The following is a 12,552-nucleotide window of genomic DNA, read 5'->3' as shown; positions in this document are numbered from 1 at the left end:
AGAACAGTATTCTGCACTACATGCAAGGGTGGCATTTCTTTCTCTTCTTTCTCTTGGAAGTGGAACACAATTCATTCCCAAAAATGACACTGCCCACCTGTTACCAGTCCATGAGCCAGGAGATGAAGGTGTAGCAGCTCAGGAGGACAGGAGGCTTTGATGGAAGCAATGCAGTATGAGGAACCCTGATCTCAGGTGCCAAGCACCTCTGAATGTCAATAACAACTAAGAGCTGGTGAATATTAGAGGAAAGCTTCTCAGTAATTCTAGTAAAAGCTCAATTCTTGTGGTATCCCTGCAGCAGACTACAGTCATAGCAAAAGAGATGCCATTGCAAAAAATTTTTGAGAAGTTGGAAAAATACAAAAGTATTTGTATACACTGAAATACAAACATCTAATGCCATTAATCTTTTTATTAGTGGCTTCTGTTCCACTGTGTAATTCTAACCCATGATCTTCAGCAGGCTCCACTGCCAGCAACCCCATCAGGACCTGCTCAGGGCAGCAGGTGAAATGCAGACAGGGGCAGTGAAGGGTGCAGCTCCTTCCTCAGCCCCTGGCCCTGTCTCTTGGGCAGACTGAAACCCAACAGGGAGCTTTAACAGGACACTGCATGGGTGCAGCAACCCACCCGTGACGAAATGGGAATACACAAGCTGGGAGCAATTCATGTCAGCATGTTTGGTGATTTGAACAGAACAAGGAGCCACTGCTCTCCTCACAATCTCAGAATAAGCACTAGGGGTTTTAGGACTAAAGTAATCTGCAGTGTTGTACATTTCATTTGCTATTTTTGAGACTTCCACTTTTCCCTAGCTCTCTGCTCTTCACCTTTTTAGAGGCTCTATATATTCACAACTCGCAATACTGCAGCAATGAGCAGAACTAGAGTTTACAGAACTGGCCTCCCACCCTAACCAGGGAGAAAGTAACTTGGGCCAGCCTGCTGCAGTCACCCAGGGGTAATGATGACACAAGCCCATGTCTTGAGGTGTGGAAGCACCACACTGCCTGCACAGCAGTTCAGTGGTGGCCAGGAAAGTCAGCCTAAGAAAAAACATTATTAGCTCCACAAATAAACACACAATGTAGGCAACATTATGCCTGCAGGTGAGCCAAACTGTGAAAAAGGCTGTCCAGCCATTCAGCACAGAAAATTTGTTTCTTCTTGTTCCATTAAGCCTCACATTAGTCTGACTTAGCATTGGTTTACAGGAAGTTTAAGTTAAGAATGATCAGACATCCATCTTTTTTTCTTATAAGTCATAATGCAGTACAAGGGGAAAAAAATTGCAACACAACTTTAAAGATCCTGTAGAATAGCAAGAAAAGTTTCAAAATGTGCTTCATGTCTGTTACCAGGTGACATTTCTGCACTTCCCAAGAGTGAGTCGCCATATTTCATAAAAGGAACCACATAAATCTTTTATCACAGAAAGAACAGCAAAAACTCTTGTCATTGTTCCGTTTCCTTAGTTTTCACATGTTGATCAAAATGCATTTTAATGGTTTTACTTTCAATGTAGCCCACTAGGTTTTTTAAGTCAGATTTTTGTTGATGTTTTTAGTCTGAGAATAACAAAATACCATTATCACAAAGCAGTAAAAATCCCCTGAATACTTAAAAGACTTAAGTTGAATTAGTTATTCTGCAGAGTAAGAACATGATTTACAAAGAGATTAACTAGGCATCGTTCTAAGGAGCAAGAATGAAAACTCAATATATAATGCCAAGCAATCTGCTCTGGTTTCTAAATAAAAAAAAAGAACATGAAACAGAGACACCACCTTAGATTATTATATACAACCACTTAAACATTACTACAATGTAAACATAATTTAAAAAGAAAATCATCATCTAATGCATTTATCAACATTGTATTTAAAATATTAAACTTCCAGTTTCTTCCAGGTAACTTCTTTTATGATGAGAATGCTAATTTTATGAGGCTGTTAAACATTTGTATAGTTTTTCTCCTATGAATGAACACAGAAGGATCTACTGCAATCTGTAATTTTTTGTTAGCAGGTGTATTTTGCTGCTGGTGGTTTATCTCAAGAAAAGTAGCACAAGCCTTTAGAAATATCAGCAAGAATCTTTTATGGCAATTTCAATTCTAGATCTGAATAAAATATACATCAAAAACTTGTAGAAATTTCATTTGGAAGGAAAAATAAAGCTAATGCTAAGTAGATCTGTTGTGTATTAATTTTGAATGAACTAGGCTCTCTCAGTTTACAAACCATTTTACATGTCAAAGAAATTATTAGGATCAAGAGAAATGTAACTATTAACAGTGCACCCTAAGTGTTCCAAATCTGAGCTTCAGAGAACTTTGCAGACACAAATCTGAATGCCATGAAGTACAGAGCAGAAGAGAAGCCAAGCCAAACTAAAACACACATTTTCTTCAGAGGAATTTTCAGTTCTAGGCTGGCGCATTTTTAGGTTCCAGATTCTAACTCTGCATCACCACGTTGAACAATTTCTGGGTTTGCAGAGCAGATGAAGACTGCCACTTGCAGGCTGCATGAGTGGGCAGTGATCTTTCTCAAGTGAGCTGTGGCTGTAGAGCAGCCAGCTCTGCCTGCAGCTCCTCGCTGGGGAGACCTGCCTGTTGTCTGCCCCTTCTTCTGAGGCAATAGCTCAGTACTGCTGCTCAGGCAGTGGCACCATACACTGCTTCTGTCACACTCAAAACAACACAGCAGCCTTCATCCAGGGCCTCACACACCCCAGAAATCCCTCAAGTATGACCACTGCTAAGCCATCGAAACATTCTACAGCCAAAGCCCAAAAATTCAGGTTTTGGTTGGATATTCTTTAAATATATCAATCAAAACAGTTAAAATGTGGGAGCCTTGGATTAAGTAATCATCACCTCCATGGCAGCATTGACCTTAACAGCAATGTACTGAATTTAACCAGGATCACTCATCTTCCTCTTCTTAAAGTGCACTTCTGTAAAAACTGAAAATCTACATCAGACTCAAGTTTGATAATTGTTTCCAATACCAGCTTCATAACAGCACAGCACAAAGTTTATTCTCCCAGCGCTTACTGACTGGAGAACGAATTTGAAGATGTGAGGTTTTTCCTGGGGAAAAACTAATTTGAAATAAAATAAACCCAGTTTCCTGTATGAAACACATGAAAAAAAAGTGGAGTGTGCTATAAGAAAGTTGCCTACACACTGGGAGCACAATAAAATTTATACAGATTTATACGCTGTGCTCTAGTTAGAAATTTATCCTTGCTCAGATATCTAAAGGATAAATGTTATCCTCAGATTTCTATGTAAACCCACATAACCATTTAAGGCTTTGCCTCCTTCCTGGATTAACAATTGTACAGTTAACAGAAAGAGTTTCACCTCCTGTCCTTTACCCAGGGGGAATATTGACTCTCCTGTCTTTATCTCCAGTGTATGAGAAGTCGCTGAACAGTTTTCAGAGCAGTGCTGCTTAAAGGTACTGATGCGAGATGAAACTCAACTCCAGCAGACTGAACTGAGTATCCAAACACCGTAAAGAAGATGAACTTCCAGTCAGAAAGTCAAGTCAAATCTTATCAGACAGAGCACAACTCCTTTGATCCAGCTGAAGAAATGTTCCCCAACCACACTGACTGGCCATACTATTCAGAAGAGGTGAAGCAGTGGACATGCTCCTCGGCATCATGCTGGTTACTGAAGTGACCAAACACACAGAGCTCAACAGAGAAGAGTAGTTTGGAAGGAAACACCACCACACAAAAATGAAATCTGTTAGCTGTCAACAAGAACAGAACAAACCGAGGGGCTGGGATTGTTTCACATGGCAACAGCAACGAGCGTGAACTGGATACGCAGGAAAGGGAACGACACAATATAAATTTCCCTAGTCATTCTATGTACAGCCCCGTCTCTCTGTACACAATCCTGGCTGATGAACACAAGAAAGCCGAAGGGGCATCAGAGTGGATAAGTTTCTCTTTCCTTGACATGCTTGCACTTGCCAAACACAGCAGCACTTCTGCTCATCACTGCTCATTAGTGCCCTCTGTTGCATCTGATGAACACTTGTCTGTTTTCTTTGATCTCCTCTGCAGCTGCTCTTGTTCCTTCCTTCGAAGCTTTTCCCTTTGCTTTTCCATTTTCTCTTGAGCTTTGCGAGCCTTCTCCAAGGATGCTTTCATTTCCTTTAGCTTTCTTTTAATGATTGCTCTGTCCTGGGAAGATGTCATACCAAGAGCCTGAGGTGGGAAAAACAAAATTTAGAAGAATTTCTTATGGTTTCATCTATCATATTTTGTTTTCATATTCTAGTAATAATTCTCCTTAGAAGACTGTAACAACAAAGTGAATCTGTCACAGGCTCAGATACATCACTGATATGAAAGTATTCCACTTCATGCTTTCCACTTCTAGAATATTAAAGATGAGATCTCATTGCTACCACTAATGTTGATTTTGTTGATCAAATAAAGCAAATAAACTATTTTATTGAAATCATCTAAGTCAACATAGAACAAGACTTCCAAATTCTCACTGCCATGCCTTAGTCAAAAGTTCACCAGCAGTATTCTAAGACACTTATAGTTAGTGAAGTGCCACCAAAAAATACAGAAGAGAAATATCAAAATTGGACTTTCAGATCTACTGAGCTTGCTGCAACTCCATTCTGTATTTTCGACTGAAGTAGGCTCATATTTTTACTACAGGAAACAATACATACTTTATACATCAAAACTGCATTTAGTTCTAACACACTACAACTGCTATCAGCTTATGCCTCCCATATCCCATTAATCTATTATTCCCTTGCTACTTCTGATATATGTCTATTCACTGTCTTCTCAGAATCACCCTTTCACAAAATAGAGCTGGATGAGAAATATGTGCATGCAAATACCACTTTCACACACTGCTGTATGATTTGCACATGCAAATATGGGTACATTATATATACCAAGAATTTTCACAAAGCAAATGCCTTGTTGCATTTCTGAAGCTTCTGAATCCTAGTGCATTGGGAATTTCTTGAAGTGTTGCTGTGGCTTTATACTTTCTGTTTATTACTCTAGCCTATCATGACTCCGTACGCAAGGATTTGCTGCTTTCTGGGTGAATTCTTACTGCCTTTGAGATGTAAAGTGATGAAATGACAAAAACTACTATGGTTCATCTTGAAGTCCAGTCAGTTAATTACCTTGAGCTTACTGCCATCCAGCTGAAGGAGATGCTCCCCATTAATGTTCTGGGCACTGAATTCAGAAACATACTGTTCAAGGTTCAGGCTCATCAACCAGTGGGACACCTGCTGCACACTCCACTCGTGAACAGCGCGACTCTGACACTGACTGTGCTTCGGGGACTGTCCATCGTCAAGGATCTGCGACAAACATGTTCCACGTTATTATTAAAGGGTAACACAGATGAGTAACAACATTTTTCTGCACAAACTGCCAGCATCAGAGCACAGGTATCTGGGCTATCTTTGCACTACAATAATAACAATTTCACACTGCTGAATTACATCTCTATCTAACCAGACACCTAAGAATGAATCATAGAATCAAAATAAACTATAGAATCACAGAAGAAAAAGGAACTGGCATTCCTTTAAACCCAAGCTGGGACTGAAATGGCCAGGTAGCACAATTCAAACCATGTATGCTCCCATTCTCTCATGAGATTTTTTCCTTCAAATTAGCAGATTTCTAGAGAATGCAATGAATTGCACATTCCACTTCCTGGGCTCATTCACAGATATTTATTATTTGTTTAAGCTTTTAAAAAGTATCAGGGGAAAATAAAACCCTCAGAAAACCACTCTAGAGTTCAAAGTGATGATATCAAACAGCTAGCAAGACTGACACTGTCTATGGAAGAAGACTTACGAGACGACACAGAGGAGTGGTACGGAACACACAGGGATCACACAGCCCTGGCCCTGCTCTCACCACGTTGTGCTGCTGTGGCTGAGAGCACAAACCCCACCAAAAAGGGCAAGTGTAGCATCAGCTGCTGGAGCAGACCCATGTCCCTGCTCCGCCACTTTATTCCACCCACGGGTGTGCCAGTGGGGCCTGAAACAAAAGCTATTCTGTCCTGGCTGTAGACAGCAAAGCAGCTGCTACAGGCTGCAGCAGCTGTCTGCTGTTAGAGCAGTTTTTACATTAGGTTAGATGATGCTGGGAGCTCTGTCAGCTTCTGGCTGTCCAATTGTCAGAGCTGGACACTATCATTTTCTTTTGCTATTGCCAGCATGAGCTCAGCACAGCTGATGCCTGCTCTGGTAGATTTCCTTTGACACAGACCTGCCTCCTGCTTCCAGCATACCACAAAAACTGCAGTTTGCTGTGGCCTTAAAAACTCTCAGCAACAATGAGAGGGCAACTCAAGACAAGGAAAGAGGAGCCAGTGACATCTGTGTGTTCTGTGCCAACAAGGGTGTTTGCCACACAACACCACAAGACAAGAAATGACTCTGCAAAAGAGACAGTGCATTGGCACACGACGGTCACGCGATTCACCACAACAGCACGTTAGTATCTCACCTCATCATCAATCATATCCAGGCTCTGAGTGAGGGAGCAACAAAGAAACAGGAAAGAAAAGCATTATAGAAACAAAATACCAAACACATAACAGTATGTAAAAGTCCAGGCAACAGCAGCACCAAGGTTCGCAAACAGATATGGGTACTTAAAATCAACAAGAGTTCTTGAAAAATAATTATTTCCAGAAGCAAAGAGGTTGTGTTGAAAGCTCACCACACAGATGATTTGACAGCTAGATCTGACACTTCATCAATGAAACCCTTCTAGAGTTCCTGATCTTGACACCCTAGAACTGGTGGGAACCTCTCCGATGGCTCCAATTTCCAAGAGCAAAAGCTCCTTAATTAGAGCAGAACCGACTGCAAGAACTGGGTTCCCTCCCCACCTTTCCAATTTTTCTTTTTCTTCGAATGCTGATGGGGCTGCCTGGGAAGCCAGAGCAGAGGAGTGCTCACAGCAATGTGCTGTGGAAGGCTGAGGAGCAGCACCAGCCTCCTCCTTGCCCAGGGTGGCCGGGGAGGTTTCCAGGGCAGCTCTTGCTGAACATGCTGCCTCATCTGGAGGCAGCAATTTGGCACACAGCAGAGGATGGAGAAAACACATTCATTTTCATGGACCTGCTCAGGCTTGGTATTTTAGAAGTGATAAAGTAGAGAGCTGAACACGCAAAATGGAAGGATTTTCAAGCTTTTAATTCAATACCACTCAGAACAGGACATTGCCACAATCAAATACATCAGGGGAATTAAACAGGGTAAGATAATGAAACACATCAAGATAGTACTAACACTAAATAAAGTGCAAGTGATGACTCTGCTATTTTCAGTAATTTACAACAGATGCAGACCTCTGTGCTGTCTCCTTTTGTTATAAATTTTTGCCATTAATTACCTGCAGTAAAAGCAACCTCAAAAGAATGGCTGGGTTTGCAGACTTCCAGTTTGGGAAATAGAGTTGCATGGAACAACCCAAGTAAACCATGCAGGCAATAATAAAAATCCTACCTATCATTAAAACAACAACAAAAAAAGGTATAAAAGGTACAGATACTTCAATTTCTCCCTCTCTAGTAAAAACAATTTGGCTCAAATCTCACATGAAAAATGTGAAGTTCTTATGAAGTGTTTGTAAAAGAACAAATGTACAAGTTTGCTGACTCCACAGGATGTGCTGTCAGCTACTGTGAAATTGTACAGCCTTACCCACAACTGAGTTACAAAATTAGTATCTTAGAAGAGTATTTTCAATTGATTATATTCAGCTCAAATATGTCAGCAATTTACAGGTTAGGAATGCCTTTTTACTTTATCATTGTATGAAAAAACTCTGGTTTGGAGTAACTGATTTCAAATCCACTGTGCAAAGCAAGCACAAAGAATGCAAAGTGGATCAAGACATATACATTATAATCAATACACACACATTCAGGTACAGTAACACACAATTACTGCACGTACAGGTCATTTTACCAGGGTAAAAACCGGGTAGGTGAAGGTGCCTTACATCTCAACTACATTTACCTAACTGTACTGTATGTTTGATACATCAAAACTGTCCCAGGACTAGTTTAGTGTATTTATATGTGCATCTTTATATATGTCAATACGTACATACTTAATAAAAATGTATTGGCAGGTGTGAGGATATACCATCTCTCAGGACACCAAGTGCATTCCGCTTCCCCACGACAGTACCACAGGGCATTATTTTAAATTTTTATTATATGAACAAGAAAAAAAACTTAATTTAGAAACCAAGATTAATTTCTGTCTCTAATCCTACTGGCTAAAACCTTTCTTTTATAATTTGAGTAATCAAGTGAGATTCCATAGGAAAAAGAAAACAACTTTCTCCCAAATGAAACAATTTCATCTGCATACCTCATCTGATGACAGTGCTAAGGAGTGCGAGAAGCCTGGTGTTTTAGGTTCTGCTCCTAAACCACTCAAATCAGCTGAACTTGTGCTGCTGGGACTGAAATCATCATTGAATGTGAAATTCTGCGGAGAAAAAGAGGAGTAAGAATGAACAAATTATCGTTTAGGTGCATCTAAAAGGGAAATTTGCTTTCTGTCTTCCATGTTGGCATAGCTCAGGAGTGATTTCAATCATTTACCAAACCAATCACAATACACATGAGGAAGCCCAATGTTTTATAGTGTTACTATTTACAGGTTGCACAGTATTTTTACCACTCTCTACTTCATGAGACACTTTTGCCAGCTTAATGCCTCATGAATAACAAAGGTGTCAAAAAGCAATTTCCAGACTCTTAAAATGCTGGCTCTCATCCTGGAGCTAAATTACTGCTTCTGCAGGTAAATCACTAGCATTTGCTGTCCTGCAAATACTTAGGAGAAGCGTAGCACAGGCAGTAGCACAAAGAATAGGACAGAGAATTAATGAACAGACAGAAATGAAAACTCCTATTGAGAGAGCAAGGAGAACATGCTGTGAATCCACTTCTGAGTCCCAAATAATCTCCTTGAAAAGTGGAAGGATCCTCCCTCTTTGCCTACGCCTTTAGAAAAAAACTGAAACTGAAAGTAAAAAGCATCTTTGGGTAGTGAATATAAAACAAACTTTGTTTTTTCTTAACAATGCAATGAGACACATCACATCTTACAGCAAATAATAGTAAAAGCAGGCACATATTTTTCAGGAATACAACAAAATTACCATTAGAATAAGACAAAAATTAACAAGTATTTCACACTAGAGGGAGAACAATGAAAAAACCAAAATACACGAAAGATTAAGGACACCATGATAATCCATTTAACTTGAATACACACTTGACAATATAGAGACATCTACTGTCTCTACTCTAACATCTAGATGAGTATTAAATCCAATTCATCTTTGACCTTCACTTTAGAAACTGAAACAAGAGAAGCAACACAAAAAAATTATACTTCTATCAGCCCCTCTCAAATACTTGACCTGTCTTTCCTGAAAGTAGGAAGACTTCCAAAAATGTCAAGTGCTGGTCCTCTTAGTTTTGCTGGAAATCTAACTAAATATTGGTATCATGCTTTGCTTTGAAAGCCTGAATAGCAGTACAGAAACTCTTAATTTAAGAGCCTGTGAACTTTACAGAGAACATAAGAATATTTTTGTGATCATTTTTCTCTCACCTACGTTTAGAATTCCTGTTCTGCTTTTCCCAGCTCTTTATAGAGGAGAAGAAAATCTGAGCAGCTTCCTTAGCTGCTTCCTTAGCCCACACAGCGTTCTTAGGCCAGGAGTTCAACAGCTCTACCTCCTGTTGTGTGAAAAACATATTTTTCTTTTTTAAGTACTCTGATTTTTCTTTCACCTCTATTTTCTGCAAGCTTTAGCTTTATAATGATTTTAATTTTCAAATTTAATTTTCTGCAGCAAAACCACAAAATAGCCAAGGCCTGGTAATAATTAGGATAGTCCCCACAAACTCAGCCTAATACTGTCTAAAAGGGTAGGCTTTTCCCCCTATTTGAAAATTATTTTTAAACAATGTTTGCTTAAATACATAAATAGGATTTATGGGTCTAAATTTTTTTTTCCCAAAAAGAGAAGAGGTAAGCAAATAATTTCTGTTCAGAGATTTTACTGGTGGTCTTCTTTATCAATGTGATTTGGGCTGCTGTAAGCCTTGTGTTGCTCTCCCTGCCAGGTAACACAAGAACAGATATGACCTTGCATAGCCAAGAGCACAGCAGAAGTATTGCATCACCAGCTTCTGACATCAAAAAAGTATGAAATGCCTGTGGAAACTGCTATTATGAATATGCATTTGGTGATAGAAGACAGAGAAATGAGATTTCTGATTCATATTCCTATACAAAGTTGAGAATCGTATCTGCTTTTTACCAGACAAATATAAAAAATCAACTGCTGTAAGTCACAAGAAGTTATAGGCAAAGAAATATTTTCCAGAAGTGAAAACAAACATGAGAAAGCTAGAGTACAATACTATAAATAAGGGTTATTTAAGGAATTGTCATGCTGAAACATTCATGCACATAGAAAGGAATCACAGAGATGTATTAAATTGCAATATTTCATATTTACAGTTCAAGCATCTTCATACAGAGAATTAAATCCAACATCCAGCATGCATGACAAACAGATTTCATTACTGAGGGGAAAAAGGCAGATGACAGCATACAGCATTTCTTCGCTTGCAAACACCTCATTTGAACATGGGTATTCCCACTGCCAGTCCTGAAGAATGAAGAAAAGATCTAAAACTGAATACACAAATCTAGCATTTGTTCAGTGGATCCAAATGCTAATTTCCACTGGCACCACTTGCTTTTGTTATGGTACAGCACACCACAGTTAGTTTACTGGAATAATGTACATTAAGACAGAGTAAAAAAGGTAGAACAGGGAATGTACAATGACAGAGATGTTCTGCTCGGATGGGCTGGAACCGTACAATGAACACCATGCACTGTTTATTGTAGTAGTCACATATTGGCCTGTTCTTTTTTCCAGAATCACAAAGCCAATTATGCCACTCAACACAGTGGGAATAAGGTAGTTTTTATTTTCTACCTTTGACCCTTTTTTAGCTGGGCTTAAATTTTCAGAGGAAGGTTCAGTTGAGCTGGTAGGCGACGGCAGGTTGCTGGAAGAGTTGGATCCCTTGCCGCTCTCTCCATACCATGTGAATGGTACACAGTGTGGGAGAGAGGAGGATCGCTCTGCTAAGGATTTAGTGTTTGCTGGTTTCTGCAGCATCTCTCTGACAGTCCTGTTTAAGAGAAAGGAGCAGGAATATGCATCAGATTATAAAAGAAGGGGAAACAAAATGCCACAGAGGCAGTTAATTGTAAAGAGTGACATTCACTGTAGCTGTGACTAAAGAACTGAGTGGCATGCAGCTGGTAGGGGCATGCCTGAAATATCTCCTTCAGCAAAAGAAAAAAAACATGTTCTTTTGATTCTTTTTCTAACTCAAGCTTTCTTAAGACAACATACACCCAGCAAATGGAGACAGATGCCAGCTGAAAATGCCTATACTCCCACTGTTCGGATGAGAACCAGCTCCTGTCAAGAAGCCACACGTTGTGTTTGTGCATTTCTGAGCCCCAGTGGTACCTCAGCATGATTAAATCATTAGACTCAGCACTGACCCAAGTGGGGCCTGGTTCCCAGAGAAAATCTGGCTTGGATTTTGAGCACAGGCAGAATGAGTCAGATGCATCTGTATCCATCTATGGAGAAGTTCCTTTGTTACAACAGCTAAATACACATGAAGTACTTATTATCTTGCTTTTAAATTAATTCAATAATAAGAATATTGATGGAGAAAAATGGAAGAAACATCTGTGGGACTTTATCAGATTCACTCTTTGCAATAACAAAGATTGCAGTAATCAAGTCAAAGGTAATGTCTAAGTCATGCCTATAACATTATGCCTAAATTTTATTTCCTTATATATAAGGAATATATATATATAATATATCATTAGTATAGTATGTAAATTAAAAATAATTATGCAAAGTGTCTGCCTCCAAGAATTTATGCATGTGTCACAGAACCATATTATTTACATCAATATATATTCATAGCATTAAAATCCCACTGCTCTTAGCAGCCATGTGGAAATGGGGTGTAGGTACATCTACCTCAACATCTACCTTCTGCACAGCTTCTAAATCATTATTAACATAATCACTGGACCACATATTTTGTGAAAGCTCTTTTCTGTATGGATGAAAGTGAGGCTGTCAAAGGACCCCCACCTATGGAAGCAGAAGCACAATCCATTTAGCATTTAGCAACTAAAGGAACGGGGCTGCATCTGACCCAGTCCTTTACTTCCCTCTCATCGTCATTTCTTGCTTGAACATATAAACACAAATGTTGTGGCCCAAATCACCTAACTTCATGCAGGAAAACATACGCTCCTCACTCAAATGGGGAATTTTTTCCATATCTGTAGCATTAGTTGCAGTTTCAGGAAATAATTTGGGATTTTATTTACACATCCTGAGTGCTACTTTCTGGAAATG

The 12,552-nt window shown here is 39.5% G+C and overlaps 1 protein-coding gene across 5 annotated transcripts in view; it reads right to left on the bottom strand.

Annotated features, from left to right (window-relative positions):
• Positions 1-2,650: 2,650 nt before the first annotated feature.
• PPP1R9A (protein phosphatase 1 regulatory subunit 9A) overlaps positions 2,651-12,552 on the bottom strand; it is a 128,113-nt gene continuing 118,211 nt past the window's right edge. For 2 of the 5 annotated variants that reach the window (XM_063151630.1, XM_063151622.1), the window contains exons 16-20: positions 11,089-11,287; positions 8,427-8,546; positions 6,544-6,567; positions 5,193-5,375; positions 2,651-4,236 (exon numbers count right to left, since the gene is read on the bottom strand). In XM_063151630.1, coding sequence (XP_063007700.1) covers positions 4,024-4,236; positions 5,193-5,375; positions 6,544-6,567; positions 8,427-8,546; positions 11,089-11,287 — 739 coding nt within the window. In that variant the 3' untranslated portion in view covers positions 2,651-4,023. The remainder of the gene's footprint in view (positions 4,237-5,192; positions 5,376-6,543; positions 6,568-8,426; positions 8,547-11,088; positions 11,288-12,552) is intronic. The other 3 variants (XM_063151638.1, XM_063151645.1, XM_063151654.1) reach the window with 3 other exon arrangements.

This window comes from Melospiza melodia, chromosome 1 (genome assembly GCF_035770615.1).
Source record: "Melospiza melodia melodia isolate bMelMel2 chromosome 1, bMelMel2.pri, whole genome shotgun sequence".
Lineage (NCBI taxonomy): Eukaryota > Metazoa > Chordata > Aves > Passeriformes > Passerellidae > Melospiza > Melospiza melodia.
Note: the sequence above shows the minus strand (reverse complement) of the source record. Positions and strands in the feature narration are given on the sequence as shown.